Source organism: Elephas maximus, chromosome 26 (genome assembly GCF_024166365.1).
Source record: "Elephas maximus indicus isolate mEleMax1 chromosome 26, mEleMax1 primary haplotype, whole genome shotgun sequence".
In the NCBI taxonomy this organism is placed as follows: Eukaryota; Metazoa; Chordata; class Mammalia; order Proboscidea; family Elephantidae; genus Elephas; species Elephas maximus.
Window position 1 is genome coordinate 27,441,306 of NC_064844.1, and position 13,994 is coordinate 27,455,299.

Consider the following 13,994-nt stretch of genomic DNA (forward strand, 5'->3'; position numbering starts at 1 on the left):
ACGAATCTGTGTTTTAGTTAAGTTTATGTTTTCCCTGGACCACAAAGCAGAAATTACTGTTCCTAAAAGTGAGTGCTCTTTCCCTCCAATAGCAGCTGACTGCTATTGGACCCAACCCAAACCGATGTTTTGTATAGTTTTCTTAAGACACTTTTTAGTGATTTTGGTTATTTTGAGTTGTAGCTCTTTTTAATTTTAGAGTACAAGATAGTTTAAAATGTCTTTAGTAAATGGTGATGGAAAAATCGCATTGATTTAGGATAGGATTTCATAGCCAATTAATGTAATTGCTGTCAGTAAATTGTACACCTGTAAAAAAATTGAATTGGCAAAAGCTATGTGATAGATATGTTTGTAACAACAACAGCAAAAAAGTAATTGCTGAGGCTGGTTGTGTACAACTAAAAATCTCATGGGATTTGGCTTTTTGCTTTGGGGGTTTAGGGTCATGGTTTCATGGGACATCCCAGTAATTGGGTTAATAATCTGTTTTTTAGTGCTTCTGTTCTACCTCCTAGTTCGATGTGTAGTGCCTAGGGTCTTAAAAACTTGCAAATGGATGTCCAGGGTACAAAAATTAGTCTCTATTTGCCTGGAGCAACAGAGGAAAAAGAAGAGTCAGGAATAAGAGAAAGAAACGGAATGTGCGGCTAATGGCCTCCATGAACAGCTGCCTCCTTTACCATGAGACTTGAAGAACTGAATGATGCCTGGCTACCGTTACTGAACATTTTGGTCAAAGATTCTATAGAAAAATCCTGATCAAAAGTGGGAAAATGCAGAATGGAATTCTAAATTTTCATGGAATCCAGCCTTTCTGGAGCCTTTGAGGCTGAATGAACCCGTGAAACTGTTGCTCTAAAATAAGCGCTAAACCTTAAACCCAAAATATCCCCGAAGTCTTCTTAAAACCAAGCAGTGGTTTAGCTTTACTGGTAAAGAATGTCTGCCTTGAGCATTATACTCTTTTAAGATCTATTTACAGGTAGTCACTGACTTACGACATGATGAAATTATGACAAACCGCACTTATGGCTATCCATTTTTGTTTTTGTACCGTATACAGTGTTGCACTGCATAATTTGCTGATGTTATCATTTTCAGACGTTCACTGGCAGATGTTCAATTTTACTATTTTATGATTTACTGTTCAAAACACTGCCATATAGCAGGCTATGGCCTGGTCTACAATGAAGTCGATGTCAGTGTGGGGAGTTGTGACAGAAAGTTGGTCAGGGCTCACTCTAAGAACATATGACAATTGAACTGTACACGTGCCTGACAGGTGTTACAATACCCGCTTCATTGTTACGACACTGACAGACTTCATCATAGACCAGACCTATAACGTGATCTTATTCAGTGTTTCATACCATAAGAAGCATCAGTTGTTAATTTGGAGCTGAGTTGTTCAGGTTTCTCCAACTGTAACACCTACATTCCTTGTTTCCCCAACAATATGTATAGCAAAAGAAGTCATGCCACCACAAATTCTAATCCAAAAAAGAAGGTGAGGAAGGCTCTAGACATGGCTATAAAGATGACGATCGTTAAGGCCTGTGATAATGGAAAGATAGTCGGCGAGATAGCAATTGAAGGAAGGACTTTCTCATTTGACCGTTTTGACAGTCATTAAGGATAAGAATAGAATTTTGGAGGCAGTTAAAGGATTGGCTTAAAATCAACAGTTTCAACAAAGCAGCAGCAAGGGCGACTCCCCTAGATGGAGAACTCTGCTGATGATTTGTATAGAAGACCAAATCCAGAAGAGGATGCCTATGAGTTTACTGATGATTCAAATGAAAGCACGTAGCTTTTTTTTGAAAACTTGAAGGAACAGCAAGGAGAAGACTACCATGAGTACATGATGGAAGAGATTGGTGGAAAATTGTCCATATGGCAAGAGCAGTGAACTTAGAACTTGATACTGCCAATGTGGAACAGCTCATAGATCACGAAGAAGAGGAATTGATAGATCAGGACTTAATGGATTTTGAAGAGGAAAGAAATGCTGGAGAAGAAAGAAATAATGAGGAAGAAGAAGGAGAGAAGTTGTCAAAAAAAATGTACAGTGAAAAGATTAGCTGAAGTTTTTTCTAAACTAAATCAGACTTCAGTTACTTGAAAACATGGATCCAAATGCTGACTGCTTTGCTAAAGTTGATAGATTCAGGGAGCAGTGAGATGTTACCTCGAAATATGTAAAGAATAAAAGAAAAGGACCATACGGACAATTCTTACTAATTTTCTGACCAGAAATGCTATCTCCATTCGCGGGAATGATCCAGATGATCCAGAACCCTCCACAAGTGGAGTTATTACTGCAGCTGACAAAATGACATTGTCTGGCCCTTCGGTGTTAGAGTAAATTTTTATGATTTGTGTATTTTTTTTTGTATGCATATATGAAAATATATCCATGTTTGTATGTAATGTTTTCCACTCCCAAAGACAAAGATTGAATTTGTAAAGATACTGATAGTAAATAAGAATGAAAACTTAAAAAAATAATGAGGTATCCAGTTAACATCAGAGCCTACTTATGACGGAGTCGTTGGAACAGAATCCCGTCATCGGCACTACCTGTATATGGGATCAAATTGACAACAGCAACTTGAACGATTAGATAGAAACCTTTGGGGCAGTGAGTTTATGTTAATGTGGGAAGAGCAACTCAGAATAGAAGGTGAAAATAGGTGTAATCAATGTCACTTAATTATACACGTAGAAACTTAAATTGGTATATATTTTTACTGTGTATATTCTCAACAACAAAAAATAAAATATAAAAAAATCTTCAGTCAGTTAAGTGGTACATTTTAAATATTTTAATTCTTTGCCGTGTATTCCCGTGTATGCAGATAAACTTGCTCAGATATAGCAGGTTTATATTCCTTACGTAAATCCTTTTGAGCAATTACAGTTGAAAATAAACATTTCCTGCTTACCATTTATGCCTAAATGGTAAAATATCCTGTTACTGTTGTTTTTATCTTTTTTGCTCCTAATGGTTAGGAAATGGTAGGCCTAATTTTAGGTATAAAAAACTTAAAAAACTTTATGGAATTTTAAACATGTATTTTCCTTGAAGATAATTCCAAAGTTTTCAAAAAAATATATGCCGTTACCATTAGGTTTACTTCTACAGATAAATGAAATGGTCATAGTATGTAAATTAACATGTATTATTTTTATCACTTGAAGCTATTTGTAAGCTTTATCTATTTCATCAGATTGAGTTTCCCTAGTTTTTGCAATTTTTTCTTACTGGGTTAATTGCATGTCTTAATCTCACTCTCCTCCCCTCCCAAACTCTGGAAAGTTCAGGTGAGCTCACTCTGTGAAGATACTGAGGTGACACTAGTATAGGCAGGGGCGAGGTTTCTAAAAATGATAAAAATTAGCTGAATGGTATAAAATAAAGTAAATTTCATATTAGAGGTCAGAAATAGAAATGTATTTGCTCTCTAACTGGAGATCTGCCTCTGTTTTCAGAAGGAAGCCTGTATTGTAGTGATGTGCAAGGAGAACTTTTTAGGGGTCCTTTTGGGCCATACGTTTTCTGTCACATCCTCACTGCTGATACCCCACTACCCTAGGTGTGTGCCCTGAGTTTTCCAAGTGGTGATTCGGTCGTGGTCTTGGACTGTCACCTTGGTTCATTTGTGAGAATACTGTCACCTATTTGTGCTGGACCTACACATTGAAGCACCATAATATGTCTACCTTAAAAAAAAAAAAAAGTGGTTGCAAACTGCACACATTTTTCTTTTTTTCACATTTAACATATCTTGGACATTGTAAAAATGGCTTGGGGGAGGTGTCTGACCTCCTCCAACCCCACAAGGGGGAAAGAGAACCAAGATCAACAGCCCAAGGCTGATTCCTATAAGATAGAGGTCAGACAAGCCTTCTCTCTTTGCCATCTTTACTAATTCTGACACTAACCGTCCCTCTCATGGCAGTCTACTTCTCTGCTGGGTTCTGTAATTCACAGCAATGGTCACACAGAACTCACAGACTATATTCACAATTATGGGGTTTATTAGGGAAGCAACAGTTACAATTCAAGCTGAAGAACACTCGGGAACCTATTATACTGCCGCAGTAGTCAGAACAGCCTGGTGCTGGTACAACAGATACATAGACCAATGGAACAGAATTGAGAATCCAGACATAAATCCATTCACATATGAGCAGTTGATATTTGACAAAGGCCCAAAATCAGTCAAATGGGGGAAAAGACAACCTTTTTAACAAATGGTGCAGGCAAAACTGGATATCCATCTGCAAAAAAATGAAACAAGACCCATACCTCACACCATGGACAAAAACAAACTCGAAATGGATCAAAAACCTAAATATAAAATCTAAGATGATAAAGATCATGGAAGAAAAAATAGGGACAATGTTAGGAGCCCTGATAAATTGCATAAACAGTATAAAAAACATTACTAACAATGCAGAAGAGAAGCTGGACACCTGAGAGCTCCTAAAAATCAAACACCTACGCCAAAGACTTCACCAACAGACTGGGAAAAAGTTTTTAGCAGTGACATTTCCCATCAGCACCTGATCTCTAAAATCTGCATAATAATGCAAAAACTCAACTACAAAAAGACAAATAACCCAGTTAAAAAATGGGCAAAGGATATGAACAGGGACTTCTCTAAAGAAGACATTCAGGCCGCTAACAGATACATGAGGAAATGCTCACAATCATTAGCCATTAGAGAAATGCAAATCAAAACTACAATGAGATTCCATCTCACTCCAACAAGGCTGACATTAATCCCAAAAACACAAAATAATAAATGTGTTGCAGAGGTTGTGGAGAGACTGGAACATTTATATACTGCTGGTGGGAAGGTAGAATGGTACAACCACTTTGGAAATCAATTTGGCACTTCCTTAAAAAGCTAGAAACAGAACTACCATACAATCCAGCAATCCCACTCCTTGGAATATATCCTAGAGAAATAAGAGCCTTTACATGAACAGATATATGCACACCCATGTTCATTGCAGCATTGTTTACAATAGCAAAAAGATAGGAGCAACCAAGGTGCCCATCAGTGGATGAATGGATAAATTATGGTATATTCACACAATGGAATACTGCACATCGATAAAGAACAGTGATGAATCTGTAAAACATTTCATAACATGGAGGAACCTGGAAGGCATTATGCTGAGTGAAATTAGTCAGTTGCAAAAGGACAAATATTATATAAGACCACTATTATAAGAACTGGAGAAATAGTTTAAACAGAGAAGAATATATTCTTTCATGGCTATGAGGGGGGAGGGATATAGGGAGAGGGCTGTTCACTAATTAGATAGTAGATAAGAACTACTTTAGGTGAAGGAAAAGACAACACACAGTGTAGGAGAGGTCAGCACAACTGGACTAAACCAAAAGCGAGAAGTTTCCTGAATAAACTGAATGCTTCGAAGTCCAGCGTAGCAGGGGCAGGGGTTTGGGGACCAGGGTTTCAGGGGACATCTAAGTCAATTGGCATAATATAATCTAGTAATAAAACATTCTGCATCCTACTTTGAAGAGTGGCGTCTGGGGTCTTAAACGCTAGGAAGCAGCCATCTAAGATGTATCAATTGGTCTCAACCAACCTGGATCAAAGGAGAATGAAGAACAGCAAAGACACAAGGTAATTACGAGCCCAAGAGACAGAAAGGGCCACATAAACCAGACTATATCAGCCTGAGACCAGAAGAACTAGATGGTACCTGGCTACAACCGATGACTGCCCTGACAGGGAACGCAACTGAGAACCCCTGAACGAGCAGGAGAGCAGTGGGATGCAGTCCCCAAATTCTCGTAAAAACACCAGACTTAATGGTATGAGAGTAGGAGGACCCTGTGGTCATGGTCTCCAGACCTTCTGTTAGCCCAAGACAGGAACCATTCCCAAAGCCAACTCTTCAGACAGGGATTGTACTGGATAATGGGGTAGAAAATGATGCTGGCAAGGAATGAGCTTCTTGGATCAAGTAAACACATGAGACTATGTTGGCATCTCCTATCTAGAGGGGAGATGAGAGGGAAGAGGAGGTTAGAAGCTGGCAGCATGGACATGAAAAGAGAATGAAGGGAAGGAGTGTGCTGCCTCATTAGGGGGAGAGCAATTAGGAGTATACAGCAAGGTATATATAAATTTTTGTATGAGAGACTGACTTGATTAGTAAACTTTCACTTAAAGCACAATAAAAATTAAAAAAAGAAAGCTCAGGATACAGTTCCTCCATCAGGATAGCCTCTCCCCAGCTGTGCTCTCCCTGTCCTTCAGTGTTTGCCGAAAGGCACTCATCTCTCTTTCTTTGTAGGCTGGGAAGCCCACCACGCTGTCTCCTGCTGCCAGGTCTCTCCTTCCTTGGTGGTAGTGGGCTCCTCCCTGCTCTGGAATTGGCTCTCTTTTAAGGCAAAACTGACCAATCTCCTTGGTAAAAAAAAAAAAAAAAAATTTAGGCCACAACTATTCTATCATACAGTCACCTGGGTGGAAATTACAAACGCATGGCTAGAAAGGCCACACACAAAAGTAATTACTCCCACTGCAGACTTTCCGTATCAATATATTTAGAAGTGTCTCTCCTTTGTAACAGCTACATAGTATTCCTTCCTATAGATGTATCCTACTTTCCTTCTGTTTTTTCCCCTTTTCTCCTTTTTTCAGTCTCTCCCTCTCTTCTATTTCCACCCCTCCTTTTCAATTAGATAATCCAATTCAGACAGCAGTGTACTGCCATGTCAGGAGAATCTTTAGCTGGTATTTAATCTTTATTTTGAAAGGATGTAGATTTATACCAGTTATTTACATTTTAGACTTAGGCTGTTTTTTCCAAAAGGAATTGACATCATCCTTATGTAGGAACATGTGTCTTAAGACCTTTTGTTTCTTACTTTCTGACTAAAGTTTTCCAGAAGGAAAAAACTTAAAGAGATTGAGTCTTTTTTCCTCTGCTCTCATAGGCCTTAGTTTCTATCCTGATTTTCTTCCTGTTGTACTCATAATTGATTTAACTAGTTGCCTGGGTTGTATGTTCACTGTTGTCTGTCCTTTTTTAGTGTATCATTTCATATATTTGAAGGATAATGTTCTAGTATTAAAATCGCTGAGTCAAAGGGAATGTGTGTTTACAGAATTGGTAGATAATGGCAAATTGTCCCTTATAAAGATGAAGCCAGTTTACAGTACCACAGCCAATATATAAATGACTGTTTTCCAATGCCATTTCCAACACGGTGTATTATTAAATTATTGAACTTTATCTGTCTGATGGAAAAGGAGAAACCTGACTGTAATTTTCACTGGCATTTCTTTTAAGTGTGAGGATGAACATCTTTTTAGTATGTTTGAGCCTTTTATATTTCCTTTTCTGTCAACGTAAATTGAGTTCTTGGTCTTATTGATTTGTTAAGTGAACCCTTGTGATATGTGATATGAGTATTTTTTTTTCCTATTCTGTTGTTTGAATTTTGTTAAAAAAGAATTGTCTTATATTTTCTAATAGTTTTTTTAAACAACTTACTTTAATTGCCACGTACAGATATTTTTAGGAGTTCAGGTTTATTAGTTTTTTATGGCTTTTGTCTTATTCTTATAAAGACACTCCCAACCCTGAGATTATTAAAACAAAAACAAATCGTATCTTTTCTTCTAATGTTTGGAGTTTCATTAAAAACTTTTGGTCCATTTGGCATTGGGCTTGTTTTTGGGATACTCTCAGCAATAGACCTATCTGTTTGTATACCAGTGGCATTTTTTAAAATGCCTGTAGAATCATAATATGTTCTGAAATATTTTATGACTTTCTGAGATTTTACTTGTTTATACTTCCGTGTTTCTTTTTCCACATGAACTTTAGAATCATTACGTACTCTTTATTTTAACTGGGCTTACCTAACATTTAAAGATTAATTTAGGAGAAACAATCATTACAATGCCGACTCCTATTGTTTAAGAACATGGTGTGCCTTTTCCTTTGGCTGAGTCATTTTTTGTGCCCCTTAGTTGCATTTAAAATTTTCTTTGTATAGTTCTTATTTTTTCTTGTAAAGTTTATTCTAATCTTCTTACCATTTTTGTTATTATAAATGAGATTGTTTTCTTTCACTATGTCTTCTAACTGGTTATTTTTTAGAAGTGTACTGATTTCAGTTTAGTAATTTTGTTTGCAGCTACTTTATAAAATTCTTCCTTTTTTTGTGTTAATTTGTAGTCTTTTTTCCTTAGATTTTCCAGTATCCACTTACTTGATTTGAAAATAATAATTTATTTCCTCATTTCTATTTTTGTACTTATTTTTTTCTTGACTATGTTGCCAGCACCTTCAGAACACTGTTAAAATATTTGTGGTAAATAATGAATATCTGTGTTTTGCCGCTGGTTTTATTGTCAAATGCTTTTAGGATTTCCCGGTTATGCATGGTGCTGACTTTTGGATTGAGATTGTATCTTAATCATATTAAGATTATTAAGCTGGCATAGTGCTTGTTGCAAAGTAAAAAATTAAATCTTAAGCTGACAGAAAAGTTGCAAGGGCAGTACAAAGATTTTTTTTTCCTTAATACTTCGAGGGCAAGTTGCCAACCTGATGTCCCACTGCCTCCTACCAAATACTTCAGTATTAATTTCTGACAAGCAAATGCTGTCCTATATAACCACATTTCCATCAAAATCAGGAAATTAACATGAACGCATTACCACCATCTAGTCCCCAGACCCCATTCATGTTGCTCTAGTTGTTCCAGTGATGTCCTTTTATAGCTAAATCCAGTCTAGTAGAATGCATTGCAGGTCCCTGGGTAGTGCAAGTGTTTGCACTCAACTACTAACCTAAAAAAAAAGCTGGTGATTTGGACCCACCCAGCAGTGTCAAAGAAGAAAGGTTTGGCTACCTACTGTTGTAAGACTACAGCTGTAGAAAACCCCGTGGAGCATAGCTCCACGCTGAAACACGTGGTGCCCCCAGTCAGAACTGGCTCTGACAGCAGCAGCTTTTTGTCATGCGTCGCATTGGGTTTTTATGTCCTTTTAGTCTCCTTCAATCTGGAGCATTTTTTCCTTGACTTTCATGGTCTGACACTTTCGAAGATTATAAGCAGGTTAATGTAAAAATGTCTTTCAATTTGAGTTTGCCTGGTGTTTCCTCATGGTTCGTTCCAAGTTATGCATCTTTACTAGTATCACAGAGGTGATGCACCCCCTCCTGTTTCTCTTTTTTGTTTGCCCTTTCTTTCTTTTTAATAATTCTGGGCCTTGCTTCTGTTTTTATAAATATTTGACGAATCAGATACGTGAATTGACAAGAGGATAGGAAAACGAATGTACGTTTATTAAAGCCGTTTTAAAGAGAGTATAAAATTGTATGCCAAAGCATTGTTTGGCCAGAGAGGTTAGGCTGTCATTTCCTTTTGTATTTTTATCGGCTTTAAATGCATGTGCTATTATTCTGCTTAAGTAAAATAATGTTATCGCAGAATATTTCATTTCAAAAGGTTTTATTATCATTAGGTATAAATAGATAATGTAGGTATTGAATTGTTTTCGAATTACTTTAAATTATTTCAATAAAACAAAAATAATCCTACTTTTAATTGAGATGTAAATTTTTAGAGCTTATTGAAATGATAGCAAAAATATAATGGTACCTACATCATGAGGCTTATATGAAGCTTGGTGAGTTGGATTTTATGTTCATTATGGCACTGAGTAAGTGGAAATGAGCCTCATTCAAACTACTTAGAATTAGGTTTGATGGCTCACTCACTAAACCTTAGTTTGGCAGTCTCCACAATTCCTTAAGGATGTGGCATATGGTATGGCCATCCTTAAATGTAATGTTCTTACTTAAATGGAAAATATTGTGTCTTAGTGGCTTAATATAATAGAAATGGAGAGACCCGAGCATGTGAGAATGGTGAAATTGATAGCTATTCTTGTTGTTGTTAGTTATCTCTGCCTTGTGGTGACCCGATGTACAACAGAATGAAAAGTTCACAGGTCCTATTCCATCTTCACAATTGCTGTTACGCTTGAGTCCATTTTTGTGGCTACTGTGTATTTCAAGTGCCTTTCAACCTAGGGGCTCATCTGCCAGCACTATATCAGATAATATTCTGTTGTGATCCATGGGGTTTTCACTGGCTAATTTTCACAAGTAGAGTGACAGGCCTTTCTTCCTAGTCTGTCTTAGTCTGGAATCTCCACTACACCTGTCCACCATGGGTGACCTTGGAAGTGTTTGAAATACCGGTGGCAGAGCACACAAACCACCACAATGTGACAAACTGACAGACGCGAGCTATCCTTGAAGGCCCTGAAATAGACCCCCTACCCTACTCATAGAGGTATATGAGTTGCTTTAACAAGTTAGTATTTGTAACATAGTTTAAATTCCTTAGATGGAAGATATTATTTCTATTTTAAATGCCTGTTTTAATGATTCTGGAGAGCAGCTCTTTCCTAACCTCTCTGTTCCACTGTAGACAAGAATTTTAGTAAAACAGAGAGGTTAGGAAAGAGTTGCTCTTAAGAATCACTTGGGGTTAAAATGCAGGGTTTTTAAAAGTAATTCTTTGGAGGGGCCAGAAAAGGGTGGAGGGCTGTTGCTTAGATTTTCCTTTTTCCAACTTTCACTTTTTTTCTGCGTATTAAATTTCCTAAAAGGGGACTGGAGTGAAGGGTAGGGACTGAGAAAGGGAAGCTATTTATTGTTTGTAGGGGAGGTCAGGGATAAAGGCACTCAAGACAAGAAATCTATCATACAATTTAAATACGTGGTGAAACTCTGAGAACTCTTAATTTGCAAGGGGATTATAAGATTTTACTTTTGTCCTTTTCCCCATCTTCACTCTCTTATAAAAAGACTTTGCCTTTCTGCCTTCAAAGACAAACACTTGAGCAAGCTAGTACTTACCCCTTGCATATGTCTGTGTTTATATGGTTTTCAATTATAGACTGTTGGAGGATATGGACTACGTGTTGTAACATGTCTAGTCTGAAGTAAAATGAATATAGATGTCTTTTTTTAGTCAAGTTTAAGGCATTTTTTCCCCTTGCTGTCACTGTGTCTGTATATTTACATTCTTTGTGACAGAAATGTACAGGAAATATTTTTGTGTCTTTTTTATCCTGTTTTCCAAAGGCTCTTTCCTCAGAGGAGTTTTAAAAAAAAAATCCATTTGGGCTGAACAGAACCTTGTCTTTCTCTTCTCTACTCAGGCCCAGATTGCCTTTCTACAGGGGGAGAGGAAAGGTCAAGAAAATCTGAAGAAGGATCTGGTGAGGAGGATCAAAATGCTGGAATATGCTCTTAAACAGGAAAGGTAATTTAGTAAAATGGAAGTTAGTATTCCCTGAAATGACTGAATAATTCTGTCATTCTTAAAATAAATTGGAATTTTAAAACTTTAAATTGTTTAATTCAGGAAGCAGTATCTGTTGTAAACTTTTATGAATGGTTGTAATATGTTAATTTCATTATGAATAGTTTAATAATAGTAATGATCAATAAGTTGATTTATATGATTTAAAAAATTTAGCAACTTTTTTTCCTGCCTTAAGAAACTTAAGCACTTTCTGAATTATCAACATTTTTTTTTATGAAGTAGTTTTTTTTTTTTTTAGTGTTTAAATAGTAAAGTAAATTTCTATACTGTTTATTCCTTTCCCTACCATCTGATACTAATCAATTAGATATATTTTCATAGAGAAAAAACTTACTCCGGCAGACTAAGTTGAGATTCTTTTTATAGACTTTTTTTTTGTATTTTGTTCCTTTGCTGTCAGCCCTGTGTCTCCAGAAGCTAATTCTACCTTTTCTATTTCGCTAACCTTGTAAGATACTTAATTAACCTTGGGCCACAATTAAAGAAAAATAAGTCATCAATGAGAGTTTTGGGAATTATCAAATGAATTAAATTTATATACTTTAACACATGGTCTTTGGATTTTTTTGTTAGCAGTCTGAGATAGTTCTTTGGTTTTAGGTAGTTGAATACTTGCTAGGTAATATTGGAATTCTGTTTTGCTTCATTTTTGTGATTACTTGGCATGTTTTCCTTATCCTTTTTAAGTTGCACAACTGCCATAAAATAGCATTAGCAGATGATATTGGTGAATATCAAATACAGTGACTTCTGGCGTAAACCACTGAGAGGCAAAACTTCACAAGTTAAAGGCTCAGCAAGATTGTCCTCATTTCACACACCAGCTTCAAGCTTAGGCCACCCTCATTTCTGACCAGGTGGCTACAGATTGGGAGTTCCTAGTACACTCTCAGGTTTGATGATATGCTGGAACGACTCCCAGAACTTAGGAAAGTGCTATATTTAAGATTATAGTTTTATTATGGAAAGAGGGGAATACCAAGAATTTTGGGGCTATATCCCAGGAACTGGGGACAAAGGCCAGTCAAATTTTTTATTATACATCAAAAAATAGGTATTGATAGAAATTTTATTAGAACTTATGTTCGCCTTCTTGGAGGGTATTTAAATGGCAGAAGAGACTGAAAACAGGTTGGCCTTTTAGTGAAAAAATAGGGAGTTCTTTTCATACCATGCGAAGTCACTGGTTAATGTGCTTGATTGCTAACTGAAAGTTTGGCAGTTTGAATCCACTGAGTGGTGCCTTGGAAGAAAGGCCTGGCAGTCTGCTTCCAAAAATTCAGTCATTGAAAACGCTGTGGAGCACAGTTCTACTCCAACACACATGGAGTTGCCATGAGTCAGAGTCGATTTGAAGGCAGCTGTTTTTTTTTTTTTTTCATACTTTGATAGGTTGACTGAAAGTTGGATACAGATGGAGAGATGAGAGGAAAAACTTTTAAAAGTATGTAACTTGGGAATATTTGGGGATGGCTAAGTTATAGACATAACCAAAGAAAAAGAATAATGGCATTAATTATACCACAAACTAAACCCGCTGCCATTGAGTTGATTCTTATTGATAGTGACACTACAGGACAGAGTAGAACTGCCCCATAGGGCTTCCAAGGCTGTCAGTCTTTACCGAAGCAGACTGCCACATCTTTCTTCCATGGAACAGCTTGTGGGCTTGAACCCTTGACCTTTTGGTTAGCAACCGAATGCTTTAAGACATTAATAATAGCAACTATTTATTGAGTAAGTACTGTGTACCAGGCCTTGAAGATTAAAAGCAATAATTTGTGCAGAGTCAAAGAGCTGTAGTAAAGGTGGGATTCAGATTCATGAATGACTTCCAGGTTTCTGACTTGAGGCACTCCCTGTGTTATGAGTGAGAGTTCCCATGTTATCAGATGAAGTAAAGATACAGAATAGGGCTGAAGAGCAGATATGTCAGGGTACTCATGACTAGAGATGTGGAGTTGGGAATCATTAATGTTGTTGTGGGTGAAGTGATAGGAGTAGTTGAGACAAGTAATACAGCAAGTCTAGTGAGAAAAGAGAATTAGCAAGAACCACAGGGAGTAGCACACACACACACAAAACAAAGACAAACAAACAACAGAGGAAAAAGAAGTGACAAAGGAATGTTAGAGATGGAAGAACCAGAGTAGTATTTTGGAAACAAGCTAAAGAAAAAGGGAGTTCAGCAGTGTCATACCAGATTCCATGTCAGTTGTTTACTGCAGATAGTTGGTACTCTTTCAAGAAGTTTCAGTTTGAAGGACAGGAGAGATAAGACATTGGTAAGTTTAGGGAAGGTTTTTTTTTTTTTTTCTTTCCCACCTTAACTAATGGGATGCTTTTCGAAAAGAATCTCTGACTTTGTATCCAGTTGAAGTTCATAGAATCATTAGGATTATTCTTGGTGTAATGGCACTATGTAAGTGCAATAAATTAAGAATAAAAGAATTTCCTTGTGGCTGGGAGCAGTGCTTTATACTCTGAAATCGTTTTTCTAGTTCTTTACTGGCAGTAATTTTTTTTTTTAATTGAGAAAAATTTCAGACACTTAGAGAGACTAGTCTGATGATTCCTTTGT

At 36.9% G+C, this 13,994-nt stretch overlaps 1 protein-coding gene across 2 annotated transcripts in view; it reads left to right on the top strand.

Annotated features, from left to right (window-relative positions):
* The window catches only part of STRN (striatin), a 147,036-nt gene that overhangs the window by 47,942 nt on the left and 85,100 nt on the right, over nt 1–13,994 (top strand). Inside the window, exon 2 of one of the 2 annotated variants that reach the window (XM_049870653.1) lies at nt 11,247–11,350. In XM_049870653.1, coding sequence (XP_049726610.1) covers nt 11,247–11,350 — 104 coding nt within the window. Of the gene's footprint in view, nt 1–11,246; nt 11,351–13,994 lie in introns of those variants that run through there. The other variant, XM_049870654.1, reaches the window with a different exon arrangement.